The sequence below is a fragment of the Brassica napus genome, chromosome A9 (genome assembly GCF_020379485.1).
Source record: "Brassica napus cultivar Da-Ae chromosome A9, Da-Ae, whole genome shotgun sequence".
Classification (NCBI taxonomy): Eukaryota; Viridiplantae; Streptophyta; class Magnoliopsida; order Brassicales; family Brassicaceae; genus Brassica; species Brassica napus.
This window is the reverse complement of record NC_063442.1, coordinates 2,707,199-2,719,491: the sequence shown is the minus strand read 5'-3', so window position 1 is coordinate 2,719,491 and position 12,293 is coordinate 2,707,199. Positions and strand designations below refer to the sequence as shown.

General features: G+C 29.1%; 2 protein-coding genes across 2 annotated transcripts; both read left to right on the top strand.

Moving 5' to 3' along the window:
* The first annotated feature begins 2,634 nt into the window (after positions 1 to 2,634).
* Positions 2,635 to 4,390, top strand: LOC106363984 (probable aspartic proteinase GIP2). The gene has a single exon (XM_013803633.3). The coding sequence runs from the start codon at positions 2,971 to 2,973 to the stop codon at positions 4,180 to 4,182; it is 1,212 nt and encodes a 403-aa protein (XP_013659087.2). The 5' UTR covers positions 2,635 to 2,970; the 3' UTR covers positions 4,183 to 4,390.
* Positions 4,391 to 8,301: 3,911 nt separating this feature from the next.
* BNAA09G03010D lies at positions 8,302 to 11,965 on the top strand. The gene has a single exon (XM_013802468.3). The coding sequence runs from the start codon at positions 9,744 to 9,746 to the stop codon at positions 11,454 to 11,456; it is 1,713 nt and encodes a 570-aa protein (XP_013657922.1). The 5' UTR covers positions 8,302 to 9,743; the 3' UTR covers positions 11,457 to 11,965.
* The last annotated feature ends 328 nt before the right edge of the window (positions 11,966 to 12,293 follow it).

Genomic DNA, 12,293 nt, shown 5'->3' with positions numbered 1-12,293 from the left:
CTAAGTTTCCACAAATAAATAAAAAACACAAATAAACATTTCTTCTATCGAAATAAAATAAATAAATAAACATTTCTCTTCTCAAAGACAAGTTCAATAGCATAAATATTTTTGAAGTTGCATATAAAAGTATATATAAAATATGAAAATCAGTTCTGGAAATTGCTTAACTTGAATGTTGAATCCATGCAAATCAGTTATGAGATACTCATGATCATTATTGCTCATCATCATGTTAACTATCTCTATAATATTATTTGACAAGTCAATTTCTTATGTGTCGCACTCACGTTAACTCTCACGATGGTTGATTACATTGATACTCTTAATGAATTAAAAATATTACATTTTAATACTATTATTGAATTTTATATTTAGTTTTCTTTTTAAAAAATTTCAGATAACATATATAATAAAAAGAAATCATGTATAAAGTTTAAAAACGAAAATATATGTATATATAATATGGTTTCATTAAAAGGAAAGTTCACAAAATAGAAATATTCCATTTAAAAATATTTTTAAATAACATAAAATCTACTTTTGAAGTAATAAAATATTTCTTTATATCTATATTTTTTTAGATGAAAATATATATATTTGCATATAATGTGATTTCATATACCAACAGTCACACAAATAACCTTGATATTAAAAAAAGAAATATTATTTATTTTAAAACATCATTTTAAGCAATACAAAAATATATATTTTCAAAGTAATAGAAATAATTTTTTGTGTATCTATTTATTTTCGTAGATGATTACATAAAATAATTAAGTAACATAAACTGATATATATTTAATTGACTAAAATAGTTTATAATTAGTATTATTGAAATGTTTTGTTTATTTTTCTTCATTTGTAAAATTTATATATATGCATGAAACTATAGAATATTATCTTTATATTAATTTACGTAATTTTGAATTAGACACTTTAGTTTATTTTATATTTCATTATAAACACAATATATATCTTATGTTGTACATAATCTTCCTCAAATATATCTACATATCTAAGACAACAACCAACGTAAATAAGAAAATTAATCATAATTTTGATATATTTTTAAAAAATATTATTTTTGAATTCAGAGAAATAGATGCAATCTAATATACCTAAATGATAACTAAATCGACTGTAAAAAACAATAAAACCGACTAGACATAGCATATATAAAATTATATGTTTAATTAAAATAATATAATATTATTAATATAAATTATGCGTACAAATTATAAATTAATTAAAATTAAGAATAAATAACAATCAATGATTATAGTATATTTATTTTATAAATATTTATACATGCACGGGAAAATTACCTAGTCATTTATAAAATATACCTAAATCAATTGGTTTACGTACGTAATATGATCCATAAGCGAATGTTTGATTATTATTTTTATTAGTGTGCAGGCCTCTGACTAGAGCTTGAGGGTTATTCCCATTGATCATTAATTAATCAATTAATATCGTTGTGTACATGTCCACAAGTTTCACAGAAGCAAACTAAAATTTCAATGTTATTTTTCTTATAAACTACAGTTGATATATTCACAATTCAAACAAAGAACACAAATTACTTAATCCTCCACATTGAATGATTCTGCATCTAGTTTTGTTGAAAGTAAAATCAAACATACAAGGTGAGGTAACCACAAGGCGGCCGTACACAATGACGTTTACATATCTGAAGGAAATCAAAGTAATGTAATTATGCATGACCATTATTCCAGTTAGAGGAGATACTATAATATATCCCACTCTCTGCGGTTGTGTATATTATCTACAAGGTAGTGGAGGTAGAAAAATGTTTTTAAAATTACTCGTCAAGAGATGACCAATATATACAGTGTAATGTATATATATATTTCCCTAAACCGTTTTTTAGAAAACACTATGACGAAAATACCGCTACGTTTTAAAACAAAGTACAAACATATTGAAATAATGCTTTTCAACCAGACTTTTCTCAAGCATTGTACATGCATTAACCTCTAAAATTTCTTAAACCACTTACACGCCTTTTGGCAAATATATGCATGCCACATGTATGTTATTGGATTTTGACGCGAAAAAAAGTGCGCATATGGTTTTCATATCCTGCTAAACTTTCAAACAAGTCTTCATTATACAGCCTAACTTTCAAAGGAGACAACATTTAAACCACATACACGCCTTTTGGCAACTGTATGTTATTGGAGGGATTTTGACAATATATGCGAAATATATGTTATTGGATTTTGACGAAAAAGTGTGCATATGGTTTTCATATCCAAACTTTCAAACAAGTCTTCATTATACAGCCTAACTTTCAAAGCAGTTTTCATTATAAAGCCAACCGATCATAGTTTGCTATGTTTAAGCAAGCCACTTTGTGTTTATTATATTTACCACTCTTAATTAGGAGTATGCAATTTGACAAGAGGCTACAGCCTACACAATATATATCCACATGCTACTAGATAACGTCTAGGTGAGCTAAACTTTGAGAAAACTACAAGACTTTTAAAGTATACATCCTTTAAACTTTAAAATTATTTGCTCGTTTATATTATCGAATATCACGTTCCGTATTTAAACTATTGATAATTATTTTTGGTTACTCTACCATGAATTTTTTATCAAGAAAAAGAAAACACAATTGTATAGTTTAGGTTTTTTCCATGTTGACCATATCATCAGTTATTATTTTTAATTTATCATTCAATTTCATATACATATAAGGTTGGTTAATTGGTTATAGTCTGGCATCCAGCATTAAAAGCTTTTTTATATATCTAGTTGTAGTTGTGCAACCGTACCGTTGAGTTGACATCTTCTTACATATTAGCGTGTGTGACATCTATAAATCCAAAATGTCAAACCCTAGTTCCCTATATATACTTGTTCTCTTCTTCCTAAAGCATATCCAAATCTCTAATCCTTGCACTTTCCAGCAATTGAAAAAAAAACCCTCAAAAAATGGATAAGTGTCTACTTCTCTGTGTCCTTTTGTTTTCCTCTTATAGTCACGTCTCGGCTCACTATTATCCATCCAAAAATACCCTAGTGTCAAGCGTGACCAAGAACGCCATCTTACCTATCTTCACTTTCACACTCAACACAAACGAAGAATATTTCATCCATATCGCCGGTCCCTTCCTCGTTCGCAGCTGCAATGATGGTCTCCCTCGTCCCATCATCCCATGCGGCTCCGCTACGTGTGCTCTCACTCGTAGACTCAGCCCCCACCAGTGTCCTCCTACTCAGAACACAATCATAAACGGAAGGTGTGCATGTCAAGCAACCGCCTTTGAGCCGTTCCAACGTCTGTGTAACTCAAACCAATACACCTATGGAGATTTTTCCATGTCTTCCCTAAACCCTAGATCTCCCTCGCTCACGTTTAACAACGTGAAGTACCTTTGCATCCCCAAGCCGTTTCTCATAGACTTCCCTCCTGGTGTTTTGGGCCTTGCGGGGCTTGCACCCACGGCTCTCGCCACATGGAACCAGCTGACCCCACCTAGACTCGGGCTCGAGAAGAAGTTCGCGTTGTGTCTGCCTTCTGATACGAACAAAGGTGCTATTTTCTTTGGTGGAGGTCCGTACAAGCTCGGAAACACTGATGCAAGATCCATGCTCACGTACACCCAATTGATCAAGAACCCTAGAAGACTCAACAATTATTTCTTGAGGCTCAAGGGTATTTTCGTCAACGGAGAAAAGATCTTGCTTGCCCAAAACGCTTTTGGTTTTGACGGCAAGGGTGACGGAGGCGTGACTCTAAGCACCGTAACCCCTTTCACTACGTTACGTAGCGATATATACAAAGTCTTTACTGAAGCATTCTCAAAAGCCACGTCGGATATTCCACGTGTCAATAGCACAACACCCTTGGAGTTTTGTTTTAAGTCAACGGAACATTTCCAAGTGCCTCAGATCGATATGAAGTTTGCTGATGGGAAGATCTGGAAAGTAATTGCCGCAAATTCGATGAAGAAAATTAGTGATGACGTGGCTTGCTTGGCTTTCCTCAATGGAGGAGATGCGGCGGCGCAGGCAGTTGTAATCGGAATGCATCAGATGGAGAACACTTTGTTGGAGTTTGACGTTGGGAGATCTGCTTTTGGATTTAGCTGTTCTTTGGGTTTGGTCAATGCTTCGTGCGGTGACTTTCAAACAAAGCCATGAGAAAGTCAAATGAACTTGATGGTTGACATTCTCTTGTGGTTGTGTTTGTTATTGATTAATGTTTTTAGAATACTCGCTTCATTTGTTTTGTAATTTTCTTGTCAAGTGTGTGTTTAAAAATATTCGTCAATAAAGAAATTGTAAAATTGTCAAATACAACAGCATGTTGGGCAAGTGAGACACCATAACTGCACCATGTGCTGGTATACTTTAAGGGTCATTTGAATTAAGATTAAAGTTATACTAATCGCACTTGAAACAATTTTTTGTAAAGTCTTAGTTTAAACATTAAAAAAATATACGCAGCTTAAAAAGAGTTGGTAGTAGTGGATAAAGAATCTGAAATTTCTGATCTGACTTGAACTTAATTAGTAAAATAATCTATCCAAAGTTTTAAATATACATTTGTATAATTAGCAAAACAATATATCCATATACAATAACTACAACATGCTCGTATATTTGAAGTGTGGTTTGAGTTATATACACTATAGAATATAGATCAAACTAATGGTACTTGAAACACACAATTATTGGGTTGTCTCAATTTTTTTTCTAAACACTTTATTGATCTCAAATCAATGTAACATATTACATGGAACATAAATTACATTTTAAAAGTGTTGGTATAAGGTTATAAAATTTAGAATCTACGTAAGGCTGCTTACGTTGGTGACAAAAAAAAAGTTATAAAATTTCTAGAATCTGGTATAATTTGAGACTTAATTTGAAAAATAAGATATTCAAAAAATTTAGATACAAATCTGGATAGCTAAATGACATCAATTTTTACAAAAAAAAAAACAAAAAGTATGCGATTAGTTGTAAAAAATATTTGATATGGAACTATATATAAGCATCTTTGTATATTTAATTAGTTGCTTTTGTAATCACACACACACACACACAGATATATATAAGATGTTTAGTTGTTTTGTAATTACAAAATTTAATCTACATATGACTAATAAGATTTAAATAACCTAGATACCGCCATTATTAGGTAAATGTTAATTATAACTATAGTATGCATGTTGTTCACAAAAAAAAATGATTATTGATCCAAATAGTAAGTAAACTTAAAATTAAAAATATTAAGTTAGTGCTACTAAAACCAAAATCTTAAGAAAATAGAAATCATTATCATGTGGGTATATCTTTTTAGTTTTGTCCTTTATCTAATCTATTAATTTAACGTCATACTAGATTTTGATCCGCGTTTAAAAGCGCGGATTATTTTCCAGTTGATAAAAATATATGATATAAATTAGTATTTTAGTCTTATTATACATTATTATGTTACAAAATTTTATTATATCAAAAAAATATTATTTTATTTAGTTTGTTAATGTAATTATATTTTTAATCTTTTGATTATTTTTTTCAAAAACATTATATGGATTGATCAGACTCAGTGCGTTTATTATTTTAAAATAAATTATTTTCAATTAGATGAGAACAATACTTTTATATCAAGTTTGGACCCGTTGTCGAACCAGTAAACACGATGACTTGTACATAAGTTGGTTTAGATTTAATGAAAACTCGTTAATTTAAAGCATGCAAACTTCGGAAAAACATGCAATCAAGTGTGACCCGGCATTTGGTTGACATGGTAGAAAAAAATAATCTTCAACAATATTTTAAGAGATGAATGAAACTTCTAATATATTAACGTAATGAAAAATAATTTAGCGTAAATATATATAATTTTGTTTTAACAAATGATTTGCTAAAGTGTTTTTTTATTAAATTTTATTTTGTAAATATTTAGAATTATATAATGTTAGATGACATGATATAATATGTTTTATTATATATGCTTTCATTTTAATAATTGATATCTAAATATTATATATCCATCTTTGAACATAATATATGATGTATATAACGTTATTGAATAACAACAATAACATTAGATGATAATAAGAAAAATAATTAGAGAAGTGTATCATACAAAATGAGAAATAATAATAGGATTTATTTAAATTATTTATAGTTATTGTAGTTAATGGTAGGATAAAAAATAAAGAGTTTTATATAGATGTTATAAATTCTTTTATAATATATTTTTAAAAATATTTTGTTTTAATAATATAATTTTTCAATCGCATCTATAATATATTCTTATCAAAAATCATCATAACAATATATTTAGAATATATTGTTAAACTAAAGTACACAAAATAATCTCTAACAATATATTTAGAATAAATTGTTAAACTGTATGCAAAATAACTTCCTTTAAAATATAGTCAAAATTATTAGAAGTGTTAGTCAAAGAAAATCTATGATGTATAAGCCGTGTAGATAAATATTTCAGAAATGTCAATATATTCATTTGAAAAACCACATTTCAATCAAAGAAAAAATGATAGAGTGAAGCCTTTGGTCAAAAAATAAATGATAGTGTGAAATATTGAAAAGTTGGTGGTACCAAGGAACAATAGAGTTTTGGTATTTAAATTTACTAGTCATGTTTTGGTTATGGATTCATGAGACATGTTTTGGTAAGATGATATTTTAGTATAATGGAGTTATGTATAATTTTTTGGTGTATCATAGAAAGTTGAGTAATAAATAAGAGTATTGATTATTTTATAGTTAGAGAAATGTAAGGTAATTGATTATTGCATAGTTAGAGAAATATAAGGTGATACCAAAAAAATAATTAAGGGCCTGACTGGTTTAATCGCAGCGGTTGCGGTTGCGGTTGCGGGAGTTTGCGGATGCGGGTGGTTGCGGTTTCTAGCGGTTTTAAGAGATTTGTACGACTGGTTATGCGGTTAGAAATTTGTGCGTTTGCGGGATACTTATGACTGGTTAACTACCAAATGCAGCAGCAGTTAAATAATAAATTAACAATATTTACATTTTATACAATTATAAAAATATCAAAAATAATAATATTATAATAAATATAAAATTTATATTTAGAAAGTTATAGTTTAAATTTTTTAAAAATATAGAAAATATTTTTATTTTAAAGTTTTATAATATTAATTAAAATTTAATTGATATATTTTAGCATTTTTATAATTTCAGTTTAATTTTTTTATTGAATTTTTTTATTTTTGTATTTATATTGTTTTGGAAAAAAAATAATTTTTTTTTATCCTTCCGCAAACGCCCGCAACCGCAAACGCTAGCTGGAACCAGCTTTTGAATTTATGAGGTTCAGAGCGATTTGGAGCGATTTGGAGCGGTTTAGAGCGGTTTGAGCGATTGTTGCAAAACGCCAGCAACCGCTACCAACCGCAAAAGCTGCGTTTGCGGGTGGTAGCGGGAAAACCAGTCATACCCTAAGTCTAATGAAAAAGTCTAACAACTTTTCATAGGTAGATTTTTTAAAACTCCTTCCCTTTTAATAGTATAGATTTTTATCTACTATTAAGACCACTTCAAGAATTAATAAATAGAACATATTTGATTATTTACAATAATAAACCAACTATAATTTGAATTTTATTTTTTAATTATAACAAAATCTGCTGGGAAAGAATCTAACGAAATCTTACTAAAAATTTAAATATTTTATAAAATAACACATTAATATATTTCTTAATTAACAAAAAAAATTATATACTATATTTTTATAATTTTTATCATTATATTCTGTATTATATAAAAACATAAGTGATTTATAAATTAAATATGAAAAATTATATTAAATAGGTAAATTAAAAAAAATTAAATTGTTTCATTTAAATAAATTATCACTCATCATTAAAATGGATTAAAATTCATAAACTATATAACCTTTTTATACAAAAATAAATTTATTAACATAGATTAAACTTTTATATCTATAACTATATATTATCTTTTTATTTATTTTGAAACTCTCAAGAATTTATATTGTTTCAATATATTTATAAAAAAAATATAATAGTATATAATAACCTTTTGTTCATATACTATTTTAAAAATATGTTATTAAAAAACTATGAAATTTTAATAGTTCAATTACAATATTAATGGCAAATAAATTATAATTATAATTTTAAAAATAATATTTTTTAAAAAAGGGAAAAAATTAGAAAATATTACCAAAAATTCAAATATGTTTTTATAAAATAATGTATTATGGAGTAACAAAAGCAAATTCAAAATTAATGTAATATTCCAAACTCAAAAATAATTGTGTAATTTTCCAAGTTTTTTTGAAAAATATACAATTTTGAAAATAAATATTCAAACTCAAATTGATAATATTTCAAACTTTAGAAAAGATAAAATCATAGATAATAAATAATAACCTTTTGAATTGCACCACGAAAATAGAAACTATATATTTTATAAAGATTAAAGTAATCTAAATTTTTGAAATCTTAATAAAAAAAACATAATATCATAACATGAAAAATAATCTAAATCAATAAAATTTACTAAAATAATATAATTTTAATAAAATAGATGCTGTTATGTATAAAATTTACTAAAATAAAGAGCTATATTATTTTAAAAAGAGTATTTTTACTTATAAATCCGGTATAATACAAAACGATATATTTTAGAGTATATTTTTAAGAAGAATATGTAAATTTAAATTATCTTAAACACATATATTTTCTATAATATAAACAAATAAAAATTTAAAATTTATTATATGCAAATTGTATAAATTAAAGAAAAATATATTTTAAAAGAAGTTCTCTATTTGATTATTTTAGATTTTTTAATTTATTGTGCCTAATTCGAAAATATATTCGTAAGTAAATAAATTATTGACAAACTAAATGTATTAAACAAATCACTATTCGGGTCGGGTTTCTATTTTTTTATTAATTAATTATTTCTTTATTAACTCGAAAATATATTCGGGTTTTTTTCCCGTTGGTTTCTCTTGTTTTAGTTAATAAAGAAATAGAAAAGCATGAGAGAGAGAAATCAGAACAGACAGAAACGTCTCTTTATAAAGAATTTTTTCTTAACCATGAGGTACTCTGGTGAGAAATGAAACCACTAATGATGCTCTTAGTTCAATACTCTCCTCTGTCTCCCATTTGCTTATATAAGTATTTTCTGATTAACTTTTTCATGCTATCTAAAAGTCTATGGATTTTATAACTGTTTGTAATCTTTTTTGTCACAAATTGATTCTTATATGACTTAGATTTGTTTTTAATTAAGATTAAGATTTTGTTTATAATTTTTTTAATAAATTAAATATATTTTTAAGTTTGCCTTAGTCATATATATAAGAAATCAATTTGTGCCGTAAAGTTCTCACACGGCACTGATCTACTTATTAATAAACAAATTTCAGTATCTTCTAAAACCAACTAGAATCACTGTATACCATCAATGGACGTTGAACGTTTGGTCATGTTCCTTTACGGATCCCAAAATAGAGGATTTTTTTCTAAAAATATCGAATACACTTGAAAGAAGACCTATCAGTTTTAGTATATATATAGTAAAAATATATTTACATCTATTGCATATCTGCATAACTGTAATTCGACGTCATCAATGGTTATCTTTTATGTATCCTTTTCTGACATAAAATTATATTTATATGCATGCCGAAATGAAAAATGAAACATACATAATCGTAAATGATTAGCGATACATACTTCAAACCTCAAATTTTTGTTCTTTTTCTGTTTGCTAACCAGTTGTTATGGGCGCAAACTCAAACTAATGGTCTACCTGTGGAAACAATCTTTACATTTCCTGGTCCTTTGCCTAATACGCTTCCCGATGAGGGAGATTTTGGTAAAGGTATCATAGACTTGGGAGGTCTAGAGGTTGCTCAAGTCTCCATCTCCAACTCAACAGCGCAAAGAGTATGGAGTACATATGAAGGAGGAGGAGACAACATGGGATTCAGCATCTTTGAACCTATAAATCTCCCTCCTAACTTCTTCAAACTCGGCTTCTATGCACAACCAAACAACCAGAAGCTTTTTGGTTCGATTCTTGTTGCAAGAAGCGTAAATTTATCTAATTTACTACCACCAGAAGACTACCTTGAAGTCGGTAACACTGCATCGCTAAATATCAAACAAGACGGGCCTGCTTATGTTTGGCAGCCGGTATGTCACAATGGATATCAAGCGGTTGGTATGTTTGTCACTACTTCTCCTGAAAAGCCACTTCCGTTAACCCAACAATACACAAGTTGTGTTCGATCCGAGTTTACGGAAGCGAGTGAAGCTGATGGATTGTTATGGGGGATAAACGGAGTAAGCGTTTTTAAATTGAGACCGGTCATCAGAGGAACACAAGCAACAGGTGTGTACACAGGAACATTCAGTTTTCAAGGACTAAGTAGTTCTACTCCTCTTCCTCCTTTATTCTCCTTAAGAAATACAAAACTTGACATGTACTCTTGCATGCCAAGCGAAGCTCAAACTAGGGTTTTGTTTCAAACCTATTCTCCTTTGATATATTTCCATCCAGACGAAGATTTTCTTCCTTCCTCCGTGGATTGGTTCTTCACCAATGGTGCATTGTTGTACCAGAAAGGAAACGAATCAAACCCTGTCCCAATACAACCAAACGGTACAAATCTTCCACAAGGCGGTTCTGATGATGACTTGTTCTGGTTAGACTACCCGGTCGATAAAACCCAAAAAGAAATGGTTAAAAGAGGAGACTTGAGTAGCACGAAAGTGTATCTACACATCAAACCAATGTTTGGTGGGACTTTCACCGACATTGTCGTATGGGTATTCTGTCCTTTCAACGGTAACGCCAACCTCAAGTTTCTATTCATCAAGAGACTCTCTTTAGGGGATATAGGCGAACATATTGGAGACTGGGAGCACGTTACTTTACGTATCAGTAACTTCAACGGCATGTTATGGCGCGTTTACTTCTCTCAGCATAGTGGAGGAGCGTTGATGGAGGCGTGTGATCTTGAGTACGTTGATGGTGGAAACAAACCAGTGATATACTCGTCGCTTCACGGTCACGCAATGTATTCAAAACCTGGACTTGTGTTGCTAGGCAATGATGGCAATAACGGAATAAGAAACGACATGGATAGAAGTGACAAGGTGTTGGACTGTGGTTCGGGGTATGAAGTGATTTCAGGACTTTCAGGCGTGGTTGAGCCACCGTGGATTAACTATCTTAGGAAATGGGGACCTCAAGTACAGTATAACATTGACAAGTCTCTTGAAGGCTTCGCTAAGATTTTGCCGTGGTTTATACGGAAGAGTTTCTATAAACTTATTAGCAAGATTCCTGTTGAGATACTTGGGGAAGAAGGTCCAACGGGTCCTAAAGAAAAGTTGAGTTGGACCGGTGATGAAAAATATTAATAGGCGGTGTTATTCAATTATCTATTTTAATAGAGTTTAAATCTGATATTCGAATGATGATTATAAATTCTATTTTAAAATCAAGTGTATTTCAATGAATGATTTAAATCTAGTTTTTAAAATATAATGTTATTCAAATTGTAAGGATTTAACTCCTTTTTTTTGTATTTTGGATTCATTACAAATAATTTTATATAGAATCTCATGAATACATGATTGAACTCAAAATCCTATGCATACTAAAGAAATTTTAGAATTTATCAACTTAAACTATTTTAAAATTTAATAGGTAAAAAAATATTAATAACTTATTTTAATTAATCACTAATTGAAAAATACCCTAACTTATTTAGTTTAGATTGTTGCATTAATCTATATACAGTATAGTTATATGCATTTTTCACAACCAAAAGAAATCTATCCAGCAGTAATGTTTAAAAAAAAAATTAAATAGCTAAACAATAATTTTAATAAGAAAAACATAAAGACAAAGTACAATATAAATGTATTATGCAACTCATTTGTTTTTTTTTTTTTGACGTCGAACGGCCATTCTATTACTCAAGCTTGAGGTGGTCTGGGTAACCAGACCGGAATAGAACAACCAATAAAAAGTAACTCTCTCCGAAATGTTCTAGCAGTCTTAGCTAAAAAGTCCGAAAACTGATTGCGCACTCGTGGAACATGTATGATTTTGAAGTCCGGAAAGCAAATCTGCAGCGTCTCTATCTTCTCCAATTCTGTCGCAAATCTTGGCCATTTTTGGGGTTCATTTATCATAGCAATCAGCTCCTTGCAATCTGTTCCAAAGCTCTGACATGGTGAGTGTTGAAGCAT